General features: G+C 52.3%; 1 protein-coding gene across 3 annotated transcripts in view; it reads left to right on the forward strand.

Annotated features, from left to right (window-relative positions):
* The window catches only part of Gatad2a (GATA zinc finger domain containing 2A), a 59310-nt gene that overhangs the window by 3950 nt on the left and 41827 nt on the right, over window positions 1-13533 (forward strand). For 2 of the 3 annotated variants that reach the window (XM_010606507.3, XM_010606509.3), the window contains exon 2: window positions 4136-4226. Coding sequence is in view for 1 of the 3 variants with exons in the window: in XM_010606506.1 (XP_010604808.1) it covers window positions 4327-4359 (33 nt within the window). In the remaining 2 variants the exon portion in view is untranslated. Of the gene's footprint in view, window positions 1-4135; window positions 4227-4251; window positions 4360-13533 lie in introns of those variants that run through there. The other variant, XM_010606506.1, reaches the window with a different exon arrangement.

Below are 13533 nucleotides of genomic sequence, written 5' to 3' on the forward strand. Positions count from 1 at the left end.
GGGAGACTGAGGGGCTGAGCGCGGCTGGATGTTCATTGGTATTAAGGGATTATTAGATTTTTAGATGTGACAGTGGCCTGGTAGCTTTTTTTGGTTTTTTTCCTCTGTAGTGGAGATTAAACCCAGGCCCTTCACACTGAGCTACATCTTCAGCTCTTACTTTTTGAGACAGGATCTCCCCGAGTTGCTGAGCTGCCCAGGCTGTGCTCAAACTTGTGATCTTTTCAGCTCTTTTGTTTTGAAACATGTCTCGCTAAATTGCCCAGGCTAAGCTTGGACTTGTGATCCTTCTGCCTCAGTCTCCCAAATGGCTGGGATTATAGGCATCTACCATCATGCCTGGTGGTACTTAGGTTTGTTTGTTGCTGTTTTTATCCTTAGACATGGCCTTGCTCTGTTGCCTGCACTAGCCTTAACCCCTGGGCTCGGGTGTTTCTCCTGCCTCAGCCTCCCAAGTATCAGGGACTATGTACATAAGACCATAGCACCAAGTTTGTGGAGTCATTGATTTTGAAATGCCATAGTCCCTGGCATTTTGTCTAAAACAAGAGGCTCCTCTGGAGGATGTTCCTGTGGTGTAGGAGGCATGGCCAGGAGGCCAGTGCAGCGACAGGGGAGTAGGTAAAAGTTGGGGATGGTTGGAGGATGGGTACCAGGTGGACCCCAGGGTCAGGAGAGCACAGAGCCCAATACTGGGTCAACTTTGGGCCAAGAGCTTCAAGCAGAGCCCAGCTCAGAGGCCTCTGTCCCAGGAGGGAGGGCCACGTGGCCAGCGGCAGTGTGGGCAGTGTTGGGGCTCAGGTGCTTGCAGCTGCCATGCTGGGTGGTGAAGATACGCTCTTTTTTTCTTCTCCACCTCCCCACTCCTCCCTTTTCTGCCCCTCCCCCATCTCCCTCCCTTCCTCTTTTTTTGGTACCTGGGATCAAACTGGGGACCTTGCGCTTGCGAGGCAGGCAGTGGAACCACGGAGCTACATCCCCGGCCCTCTTCCTCTTTCTTTTTGAGACAAGGTCTTGCTGTGTAGTTCTGACTGGCCTTGAACTCATAGTGATCCTCCTCCCTCAGCCTTCTCAGAGTGGGAACCACCATGCTCGGCTTGTCACTAATAATTATTATTTTTTTATTTTGGTACCGGGATTGAACTTGGGACCTTGTGCTTGCAAGGCAGGCAGCAGAACCACTGAGCTAAATCCCGGCCCTTGCCACTAATTATTAATATCTTTTGTGTGTGTGGTAATGGGATGGAATCCAGGGCCATCACACTGAACTACATCCCTAGCTCTTTTTCCTCACTCCTAGTCTTGCTAAATCCGATAGGCAGGGCTCCAACTAGTGATCCTCGCATCTCAGCCTCCCAGAGAAAGGGGCTGCAGTGGTGCACCACCATGGCTGGCGGTGTGTGTGTGTGTGTGTGTGTGTGTGTGTGTGTGTGATTTTAATCTGAGTAATTGGAGAAGAATGGGTTTGTCACAGCTGGGGAGAGCTGTGGCAGAGCACGAAGGTTTCCTGCTTCTTTCATAGAGCTTGTGCTTGTGCTGTGCCCTGGTGCACTGTGGTCATGTGGGGCAGTTACCCACAAGTGCATGGATGTGCTGTTTGTTGAGCTACTTGGTTTGTGTCTGTGTCACAGTTTTGATTATTGTAGCTTTATGTAAGTCTTGAGATCTGTAGTATGTGTCTCTCAAATCTGTTGGCCCCTCTTTTTTATGATTCTGGGTCCTTTCTCTTTTTTTGGTGTTAGGGGTTGAGGTCTGGGCCTTGCTCATGCTAAGTGTACACTCTAATACTGATCTATGCCTCCAGCCTCCCCACAAATGTTAGAATCAGCATATCATTTCTATAAAAAAAAAGTCTACAGGTTTTTTTTTTGTTTTGTTTTTTGTTTTGTTTTTTTTTTTGGTGCCAGTGATTGAACTCGGGACCTTGCACTTTCAAGGCAGGCAGCAGCAGCACTACTGAGCTAAATACCTGGCCCTCTGTGGGGTATTTTTGTTTGTTTGTTTGGCTTCTTTGAGAGAGTCCCCCTATGTAGTTCAGGATGACCTTAAACTCTGTAGCACACTGATCCTCCTCCTGCCTCAGCCTCCTGAGGGCTGGAATCATAAGTATGCACTACCATGCACAGCTATGCTAAGTATCTTTTTTTTTTTTTCTTAAAGAGACAAGACAAGGGGTAGGGATTTAGCTCTGATTCCTCTACTTGCCTCACTAGTACAAGGTCTCAAGTTTGATCCCTGATACCCCCCCCCACCAAAAAAAATGGAGTGTGGGTGCTCAGAGGTAGGAGACAACTATGCGGAGTATTTTTTATTGGTTTTGGTTTTGTTTTTTTTCTTTGTTATGGGAATCAAACTCAAGACCTTGCGCTTACGGTTTGGTTTGGTTTGGTTTGGAACTAGGGATTGAACCCAGGGAGAGTTGGGTTCAATCCCCGGCCCTTTCATTTTTTGAGACAGTTCTCACTGACTTGCCCAGGCTGGCCTTGAATTCATGATCCTCCTGCCTCAGCCTCCCAGGTAGTTGAGACTGCAGGCGTGGCCACCATGCCTTGTGTGAGGTTTGAGCTCTAGTAGGTTACTACTGTGTAGAATCACAGCTGACTTTGGTATGATTCCGGTCCTTGCCTTAAGGATAGGGTTGTACCCTGCCAAATCCATAGTCATTAGCAAACATAGTAGGTCGGAGGTGTGTGGACCCCACCTACCTGGGCAGTGTCCTGGATCAGCAGCATGGCAGCCTATCCCTTGTCGGTGGTTTGCCTTTGTGATGCCACTGCCCCATTTGTGACACAGGGCAGGGCCGTGTACTGCCAGCCCTGTGGTGGGGCTCACACCCGGAGTTTGCAGGGTGCTTTCTGTCGACCTTCTGTCATGTCTGGACCATGGTGGGCGCGAAGCACAGGCCGGCTGTTGCGGGTGCACTGTCGGAACCGATCGCGACAGAGCAGAGTGGGGTGTGGGGTGCTCTGCAGTCCACTTCTGGCTCCCCCACCAGATCGGGGGTACACAGGGTGAGGATGAGTGGCACCCCGGCGCCCGTTGGGCTTCTTGGCCCAAGTGGAATCACATAGCAACAGCAAGGGTGCTTCCTGAGGAGCTGCACTTGCTGTGTCCCCAGCCACCTGGGCCTCCTTACGTGGTGCTGCGTGCTGTGTGGTGCCCAGAGGCCTTCCCAAAGGTGTGCGCTGCTGTCCTTATTTCACAAGTTTTCCTGTGGGAGTGCTTCTTGCCATCTATGAGTTGTGAATTGCTGTGCACCTAGTTTAAAAATAAAGGTTTCCTTGTAACCACTTGGAAGTGTGACTTACAGGACTCTGTGTCTCACACAGTGCCTTGCAAATAGTACTTAATAAATATTTATAAAAAGAAAGGTTTCCTAACAGAGCCAGCTCCTGGTAGTCAGGTGGGTGCGAGGATGAGACGGAGGTAGCGTTGACACCCTTCAGCGGGGAGTCCAAACCAGTGCTGGAGGGCCTGGGACCATCGAGATGGAGCCCAGGGCTTCGTGCATGCTCAGCCTCGCTCTGTACCATTGAGCTGCACCCCAGTCTTGCGGATCGGTGCCAGGGGAGGTGGTGACAAGGAAACTTGGAGGGAAGAGCTGGATGCACTCTTGGCTGCCACCTCCATGCTCTGTGACCCTTTGTCAGCATGTCCGCCCCTGCCCTGTGAGGTAGCACACTCCTGTGACCGCCCCTGAGGTTGTCTAAGGGTTCAGGGCTACACAGTGCTGTCCACTGGCCACAAGCACGGGGCACCCTGCAGCAGCTGTTGAGGCTGGCAGCATTTGTTATTAACGCCAGTGCTGTCAGAACAGAACCTGGAGTCACTCAGTTCTGTGTTCGGTGTCGAAAGTTTGCAGGGCCCTGGCTCAGGACGTGCATGTGGCAGTGCGGCACCTTCACATCTTCATCCAGAGTTGTGGAGGTGGCGTCTGGGCAGTTGGGCTTTACTGCTTGTCCCAAGCTCAGTTCATACCTCACATTTGATAGGGACTCATTGGGGATCGCAGCAGAAGCAAACCTGGTAAAAACCTGAAGTTCAGCTCTTCCAGTGGTGGGAGGCACTGTAAACTGCCAGCGTGTGCCAGACCCTTCCTCGGAAACTCAGTATTTCTCTCTGTCCTTTGGTTTAGGTTGGTCAGTGCACTGGTGTGAGTTGCCTTTTGACGTAGCTGAAGCCATGGCCCACTGCTAAGACCCAAGTGTCCTGTACCCCACGGGCAGGTGAGTGCTGGGGTCAGTATCTGTGCAATGAGGAGCTCCAGCTCGCCGCCCCCGCAGGCCCCATTCAGCGCTGTGGACGCCTGGCCAGCTGCTGCTTCGGATGCTGGTAGCCATCTCTGGAGAGGACAGGGAGGTAGGGCCCTGTCGCTGCCCTCGCGCGAGTCGTTGTGCTCCTTGGCCTCTGTTTGAAAGCCGAGGCGGATCAGTGGGAGAGGATTGTCCGGGCTGGCTGGGTGGCTTTTGCCTCCGGCTGTTCTGTGGTTTCCCAGCACTGCCCCGAAGGCTTAGAAGTTTCCTTGCTTGCTCACAGCACAGGGCCCTGCGCTGGTGCTTGGCACAGGTCCCCTCTCGTGGGAATCTGAGCCTCCCTGTGTGAGCTCCCACATGGGGACACTGCCAGGAGCCATCTCAACCCAGAGAGCCTGTGTGGCCTTTCCCTGCTACCCGAGGGCCTGGCCCAGGGCTGCCTCCCTAGAGAAGGCTGTGGAGTGGGGAGCTGTCTGCTGCCGATGGCAGGCTGTGACACATTGCCTGGCCCAGGGATGGCCCCAACTCTGAGTGCAGTGCTGACAAGCGGCGGCTCAGTTCTATGAGGAGTCGGTGCTTACCTGCACGCGCTAGGTAGTGGGGTGGTCATGTAACCTTCCGCCTCGAAGACAGTCGCATGGCACCCTCCCAACAAGACCAAGCGTTCTGGGACTTTAAAAAGTTTTTTGTTTTGAGGTACAATTTGCATATCATACATTGTAGCACTTTAAAGGGTAGTTTTCAGTGGTGTGTTTGGTATGAGTAAAATTGTTAAACCATCGCTACTCTTTAATTCTAGTTTTATCGACCCCGAAAGAAACCACACGCCTTATCAGTGCCCCTGCCCCCATCTCCAGCCCCTGGTGACCGCTTGCTAGCTTTCTGTCTTGGGATTTGTCATCCTGGATGTCTCTTATCATTGAGATTGTACATGAGACTGTACAGCCTTTTGCGTCTGGCTGCTTCTGTGCCGCTTTCAGGGTTGATCCACATTGCACAGTGTGTTCGCACCTCATTTTTCAGACTGAGTAATATTCTGTATAGCTAGGCCCCCACTGTGCTCCGCATTCACCCACGGATGCACATTTGGGTTGTGTCTGCTCTCTTGCTAAATGTGAGTAGTGTAGCTTTTTACCGTTCATGCCCAAGGTTTTGTTGGAATACCTGTGTCTGTTCATCTGGGCATCTTCCTAGGAGTGGACTTGCTGGCCATAACTTAGCTGTGTGTTAAACTCTTCCTGTCACTGTCAGGTTTCTGTGCAGCTGCACAATTTCATATTCCTGCAGCTGTGCACCCGTCTCTCCCAGCTCTTTGGAGACCAGGACAGACTCACAGTCCCTGCCAGTGTCCAAAGAATCTGGTGTGCTTTCACTGTCGTTGCCCAGTGCCAGCCATCAGCTGAGGGAGGGGAGGACAGGGACATAGTGCTCATGCACAAAGCCCACCTCCTTCCTGGGGTGGAAGCACCCATGGCCAGGGACTGAGTGACTCCCTGTCCTGCAGCCCAGGGTGTTGTCTGCGAGCAGGGGCCGGCACATGGCTCTCCCAAGTCCCCGGCAAGGGCGGCAGTTCTTCACCAGCTCGTGAGCACGTGCCCAGAGCGCAAAGCACTGGCTGAGTGGAGGAGATGGTGACAAGGGAGGACAGTCAGTAGCCACGGCACGTGAGGCCGGTGTCACAAGGGCAGCACCACCCCCTGTAGTTATTTTTCAGAATTTATAAATATGTCAGCTTGTGTGCTTCTGGTGGTGTTCAATTCAAAACAGCATGTGGATTGATTTCAGGTTTTCTCTATAGAATTCCAGTTTGGCCCCTCTTGGGTGTGTGCCAGCCCGTTACCCACCTTTGGTTGAAGCTGCGCTGCAGCCCGTGGTCAGCTGGGGTGTCCCTGGCCCCACCCTCCCACAGGGCAGGCTTCCATGGCCCAGCAGCCCCCTCCCTTCTGGGGCACACAGCAGACCACACACAGCACACACAGCACGCACCCGCGTGCAAAGAAAGGTCGGCCTCCCTGCGTTGGTTCACAGGTATGGTGTTTGCACCTGATCTCGCTTCTCAGGGGTCTTGTTTTTTTTTCAGCACACTACTGTGTGCTGAGTGTCGAGGGCATACGTGGGTGTGGTTTACAACAGCAGGCACTTGACAGAGCAAGTCTGCGAATGACTGTTGACCCAGAGTGTGAGTGGTGCCTGTCTTTCGGACGGTCACAGTCCTGGGTGCAGTGGCACACTGTGATCCTAGCATTTGGGAGGCTGAAGCAAGAGGGTCACAAGTTCTATTCCAGCCTGGGCAATTTAGGGACTTGGCAAGGTCCTGTCTCAAAATACAAACTGAAAAAGGGCTGAGAATGTAGCTCAGTGTGAAGGCCCTGGGCTCAATCCCACATGCCACAAAACAACCAGCCAACCAGAACAGAGCAAAATGGGAATCCCCTCCCATCTCACCCCCAGGATGCTTTCTGGTGGAAAATACCAGAAGTGGACCTTGTTCCACTGTAGTTGCTTCTGGGGATGTTGGAGTGGGATTTGCAAATCCCTTCTCCCTGCGATTCAACTTCCAAAAATCGATCCCCCAAAATATGAAGGATTGTAATCGGGCTCTTTGTTACCACACTCAGAACTAGCAGAGCTGAGAAGGGTGGGCACCTGGTGCTGATGGGGAGGCCTCGAGGGGTGTGGGGCCGAACTCTGGGTGACAGGAGGGAGAGGATGCAGTGTGCTGTGGTGACGGGATTTCCAGGTGAAACGAGTGGGAAAAGGAACAAGGTGAAGGAAGAGGAAGATGTTTGTGCTGTCACTTACCTAAGGATAGGAGCAGGGACAGTGATGTGTGTTTACTGCCTGATTGCTTGGGAAACTTGAGGACTTGTAGTTTTGACTTGAGGGAAACAATACTAGTATTATTGTTGTTGCACATTGTAGGAGAAAGCAAATGAGAATGTCTTTAAAACCAGGATTTTCAGCAGTGAAGAAAAGGCAGATAAAAAATCACAGCACTAGAGTAAAACATACACCGAATTCTGAATCTGCATTGAGACTGTCATGACTGTAAGGCCCTGCCTGGACTCCTTCAGAGAGGCCCACAGAGCCCTCTGGCCAAGGGTGGGAGGGCGACAGGAACAGGAACAAGTCCCTCAGTCAGAGGTATTATAAGTGCAGCCACTTCAGAGGCTGAGGTGGGAGTGTCACTGCAGTCCAGGAGCTTGAGGCCGGCCTGGGTCTCTCAGCAAATGAAAAGATTCTTGGGCTCATGTTGGTGCTCGAAGGAAAGGAAGAAACTCATCAGTTCCCTTCAGAGGCTGTCAGGGACCCGAGCTGTTTCGGTAGCTGATGTATAGAGGGACAAAGGGCGCATGGACCCTGCCTCTTCTCCACTGGAGACCACGGTCCTGTAGCTGAGGGGTGGCTTGGCCGTGTCCCTCGGAGTGCTCCCTCGGAGTGCTCGGGAACCTGGGGTGTTCCCTGCACACATGGTCCAGGCCGGCATCTGGCGTGGCATGGCATGACTGAGGAAGTCAGGACTGTGGTTGGACTTCAGTAGCCACAGGCATGACTGATGGGCAGCACACCCATGGGCTGTTCAAACTGATACGAGACGGTAGCGTAAGTTACAGTTCTGCAGAGACCTCATGGGATGGGGGTTAGCCTTTCCAAGGAGGGCACCATGGGCTGTGGGGTGACGTGTGCCTGTTGTGCTGCAAAGACTCTTTTACAGGAAATGGGAAGATGCCTGGTCACACGACAGGGATGCCACCCGCAGTACCCAACAGTGGGAAATAGGACAAATGACCTAATTTTTGAGCATATGATTGCAAGGAGGCATTGGAGGGGGGCGGCCTAGGTTCAGTCCTCAGTACCACACAAAAAAAGAATGCATAAAGTAGCTGTCTGATCTGCGGGGTGACCTTGTGTCTGTGGTGGTGTAGGGACCCACCCAACAGCACAGGCTGGGCCTCAGCCCTGCATCTGTTGGACCTGTGCCATCTGCTATGCTCTCTCCTGCCATTTCCTCCCAGGGCTACTAGGTGGTGGGCCACTTGGTGCCAGAGGGCTGTCTTCAGGACTCCTGGGCTGTTTCTGGGGCCTGTCCAGCTCCAGTCCCAGGTAGAAATGGAAGCGGCCATTTGGATGGGCAGAGCGCAAACCCCTCATGAGGCTGCAGCCTGTGGCATCCTCAGTAGAGCCATGGCATGTCTGGTTTTAGGAATTGCGGGGACTGTGACATGGTCTGTTTGTGCGTGCCTTTTGACTGCGGTGGTCTCTGTGCCCAGCTGCCTGGGGCCTTCCCGTTTCTGCCCTGGCTCCTCAGTGTCTTGTCTGTGGTGTCTCTCCCAGGCCTCAGCACCTGCCAGAGGAAGGCCCTTTCGAAACGTTTCCCCCTCAGTATAGAAAACCCACTGAGCACTGAGCTACATCCCCAGCCTCTCCCCGCTTTATTTTATTCTTTATTTATGGTACCGAGGATTGAACTTGGGACCTTGCTCTTGCAAGGCAGGCGGTGGCACCACTGAGCTAAATCCCCGGCCGTCCTCCTTTATTTTAATTCTGAGATATAGTCTTGTCAAGTTGCCCAGGCTGGGTTTAAACTTGGGATCCTCCTGCATCAGCCTCCCAGTAGCTGGGACTATAGGTGTGCGCCACTGCCCAGAGAGAAGGTTCTTACTTCCATCTGTGTGGTGGGCTTCTCGGTCCTCCTGCATTCCTGAGGGGACTTGTGTCTGGCCTGAGAGCTGGAGGCTCGGTGGTCATTGATGACATTGCTGCAAGAGGTGATCTGGCCCAGGACCTGTTGCATTGCTGGTCTATAGAAACCTGCTCGTGCCTGGTTGTTGTTGGCCAGCTCTGGAGTGGTTGGCTCTAAGGACTAGCATTTTGTGTTCAAACCTTTTACAGAGAAAAATCCTGGTGGGGGATGTAGCTCAGTAGTGCCTCTCACCTGCATGGAAAATGCAAGATTCTGTGTTCTATTGCCGGTACTGGGGAAAAGAAAAGGAAAAACCCAAGTAATATTCATATAATATAAAGTTAGGCGTTTTCACTTTAGGTTTGGAATCCAGTGGCATTCGGTGCCTTTACCATACTGTGCAGCTGTCACTTGTAATTCCAGAATATTCTCCTCGCCTCAGAAAGAAACCCTGTCCTCCCCCACCAGCCCCTGTGGGCCCCGCCCTTTTGTCTCTGTTGCCTCTGGGGGCATTTGTGTAAGTGGGGTCATCCAGCTCTGTGCTGGCTCCTTTCACTTGGTGCATGTTTGTGCCGGCACCTTTGTTGGATGGGGACTCTGCTCCTTTTTATGGCCAGATACTATTCTGCTGAACAGACATGCTGCAGCTTGTCTGTCTCCTTACCCGTTGATAATGTGTAGGCTGTTTCTCGCTATTATGGTGCTCTCAGTGTTCCTATTTCCAAGCCGCACTCTTGTCTGTCCATCCATAGGAGTGGTACGGTGGAGTCGTAGAGTAATTCTGGGTCTGGTGTTGAGGAGCTGCCAGTCTGTTTGCCCTCACGTTGCCCCAAGCAGTTTAAGGGCTTTGGTTCCCTGCAGCCCACCCTCCAGTGTGTGTGCATGGTGCCATCATGGCTTCGACCCTCACGTTCTCGTGTAAGACTAATGATACTGCGTGTCTTTTCATGTGCCTTCTGGCCTTCCATGTATCCGGTAAGATGTGTGTTCGAGCCCTTTGCTCACTGTCTGCTGTGCTGTTGAGCTGTAGGAACTCTTATTTTCACAGGGCTGGGGCACCCAGGGCAAGTGCTTGAGAGCCCTGTGTGTTCTCTGTGGATGGCAAACATTAGGCCCTTGTCAGGTGCATGATTTGCTGATAGTTTTTCACATCTTCTGTGTTTTTCACTCTTTATAGTGTTCTCTGATGCACAAAGGATTTCAATGCAGTTCAGATGATCTTTTTTTGTTGTTGCTGCTGTTGTTTGTTGATAGTATGTTTCTGGTGTCCTAAATTTTACAGGCTTAGATCTTTGATCTGTTTTGTGTTAATTTTATTTTATTTATTTATTTTTTGGGTACTGAAGATCGAACTTGGGTCCTTGCTCTTTCAAGGCAAGCGGCAGAACCACTGAGCTAAATCCCCAGCCCTGTTTTGTGTTAATTTTCATATGTGGTATTAGATAAGGGTTGATTTTTAAAGTCTCAATATTATGTTGCCTGTGGTGGCCTGGAGCTCCTGGGCTCAAGTGACTGTCCTGCATCAGCCCCCACGTGCTGGTTCTCTAGGTGAGCTGCCCTGCCTTGCTAGGTTTTCTGTCTTTGGTCATTTTTTTTCTCTTGGCCTGCAGATGTTTTGACTTCTCTAGCACTGAGTGGAATGAGGGTAGTAGTAAGTGGGAATTGCCGAAGTGCTTTTGTAATTTGTTTCACAAATGTGTACCTAGCACCTCTTTGGTGCCAGGCATTGTGGCCCTGGTAACACTTAAGCGGGGTCCGGATGGGAGCAGATGAGCAGAGCCAGTAGGCATGGAGCTGGAGGGCACGTGTATAGCAGGCCTGAGGGAAGAACCCTCCAGGTGGGAGCTGAAGGTGCGGGCGGGTGGCACAGACAGGCTGCAGGGCCTTTTGGCCTGGTGAAGTCTTTGCTTCTCGCTTCAGAAGCTCGTTTTTCTCCAGGAGGACTAATCGGAGATCTCCCCATGTGCCGCCTCAGGTAATAGCCCAGCTCAGCCCAGCCTCGAGGCTGCTGCAGAAGCCCCCACCCCAGGGGGAAGAATTCTGCCTATGGGAAGGAAGGTGGCAGTGGGATTTCTGTCCCAGGACTTCAGGCCACACAGGAAGTGCTGGAGGGACAGATTGTGAAGGCCTTCCGCCTGCAGAAATTTTATTTTCCTCATAGAAGTAGGTTTCTCTGCCCTGTGTCATGGAACATGCCTATAATCCAGCACTTGGGAAGCTGAGGCAGGAGGACTGCCGTAAGAAAAAGGCCAGTGTGGACTACCTAGTGAGACACTATCTAAAACAAACAAACAAACAAAAGAAGTTGATTTTCCTGCCAGCCCTGGGCTGCTGCAGAAGATTGCAGGGAGCTGCTTGATGGAGGGAGACTGCATGGGGCCCATAGCCGCCAGCCAGGGCAGCAATTGTTGTTGGGTCCCTGTGGAAGATGATGAGAGGTATGTGGTTCCTTTACTTTCCCCTCAGTGTCCTCCCAGGAGCTGGGAAGGGCTCCTTTCCTTCCTCCTTTCCCTTCCAGCCTCAGGCCTCGATGGAACCACCAGTCAGGCCTGGGGCTTGGTTGGGCCCAGAGGGATCCTGGCCCTGGAAGGGTTAAGGCCTCCCATTTTGTGCTGAGAACATCACAGATGGCATGGAAATGGCAGGCATAAACCTTTGCAGGCCTCGGAAGCGCATAGCCCAGGAGGCAGCTGGGAGGGACCGAGCTCAGCCAGTCCTTGCAGTGGCACCCAGATCGGAGCTCTGGGCACCATTTACCTCTGGAGATTTAATGCTGCTTGGGTCACAGGTGGCACCTTTGTCTGTGTGCTGTGTGCTTGCTGGGCAGCGTCTGTCCCTGTCCTTCGGACTACAGGGCCTCGGCACAGGCCCCAGCCCGTGACACTCAGGTGCCTATGCGGCTGCTTCCAGCACAGCCTCAGATGGATGGTGTTGGGTCCCTGCCTTCTGAGGTGGTGCACGCGTTAGGAAGCCTTGTCTCCAATTCCAGGACTCCAGAAGGGAGCCTGAGACCTGCTGGGGCTCTTTAAGGCCCTCATTGCTGCAGTCTCTCTCCCCTGGTAAACCTGTGGTCAGGTTAGGTGCACTTTGTCCTACTGTCCGATCTGACCGTTCGTCTCAGGTTGCAGGACTGAGCCCTGGCAGAGTGTACACGTGGGCTTCTCGAGCGGCTCCTCGGCTGGCACCACGGATGCTCCGCTGTCCTCCAGGAGATGGAAGTGTAACCCTGTACCACGTTGGCAGCTCTGAAGGAGTCTCCACTTTCCCCCAGTGATCCCAGGAGGGGACTGTGTGCCCCTGGGCTGAGCACACCCTTGAAGGAAGGCCTGGTGGTGGGGAGGGTGGTGAGACCCTCTGGAAACAGGGAGCCAGCCTTTTCTGGGGGTGACTTGTCCCGAAAAATGCTTTGTTCTCCTCCCCTGCAGAGCTTAGGCGAGCCATGCATGTAGGAGTTCAAGGCCATTGAAGTTTAATTTTCTTTTTGGTGGTCCTGGGGATCAAACCCAGATCCTTGCAGAGCAGACCCTGGGCTCTACCTGCAATTGGAAACTTATTTTTTTAGTTGGTGGTTACTTACTTGAGCATATTGTAAAAGTTCCAGGCAGTTTGGTCTCCAGGTTAATATTATTAATATATCCCCCCAAACACTATTTTGGAGCCATTATTTATGGGTCTCCCACCTTAAAAAACAGATTGTAAATGTGCACATTTTTATAAATGCAAACACTGGACTTGCTCTTTCTTCCTGTGCCCCAGGGATGGAACCCTGGGCTCATGCATGCTAAGCGGGTGCTCTCTGGCACTGAACCATGCCCCAGCCCGCCCACCCTCCCTTCTTTCTTTTTTTTTGGCGGGGGGTAGTGGGGATGGAACGTATGGCCTTTGATCTGAGCTATAGCCCCAGCCCTTTAAAAATTTTTTTGTTTTGTGACAGGGTATTGCTAAGTGGTCTAGGCTGGGTTCTAACTTTTTTGAGGGGAGAGAGTCTTACTATGTAGTTCAGGCTGACCTTGAACTCACTGTGTAGTCCAGGCTGGCCTCAAACTCGAGTTAACCTTCTGCCTCAGCCTCCCTAGTGCTGGGATTATAGGTGTGTGTCACTGTGCTCAGCTTGGGCTCTTAACTTGTGGTCTCCTGCCTCAGCCTCCAAGAGTGCTGGGACTGTAGGCAGGTGCCGCCACAGTTAGCATCATTTTTAATCACCTGCATCCACATAGCTCACTGAGGACTGAAGACGATGGCAGGGATTCTTCTCTGTGTTGCTTTGGATGTCTCTACTTTTGGTGACAGGATGGAGCTCAAATCGGGTGGGTCGTTAGCTAGGAGGGGACCCTGCCTTTCGCCTGTGGTTGCTGGGATGCACCCAAGCCTTTCCTGTGTCTGGGACAGCTGCTCTTCCTGGAGGCTCAGGTAGAGGGTACCATTGGGCTGCCCCCACCCCACACCAGTACAAGTTTCTGTTTTGGTGCCTTAAAGGGAGCTCCTTCATTTCAGTTGTGTGTGCTCCTGTTTCTGGGCTGTCTTGTGCAGTTGTGCCCCACCCTTTGGACCCTGGGCTGGATCTCCAGCCTTTAAAAAAAAAAAAAAAAAAAAAAA

This window comes from Fukomys damarensis, unplaced genomic scaffold, assembly GCF_012274545.1.
Source record: "Fukomys damarensis isolate Sample0158 unplaced genomic scaffold, DMR_v1.0_HiC HiC_scaffold_37, whole genome shotgun sequence".
In the NCBI taxonomy this organism is placed as follows: Eukaryota; Metazoa; Chordata; class Mammalia; order Rodentia; family Bathyergidae; genus Fukomys; species Fukomys damarensis.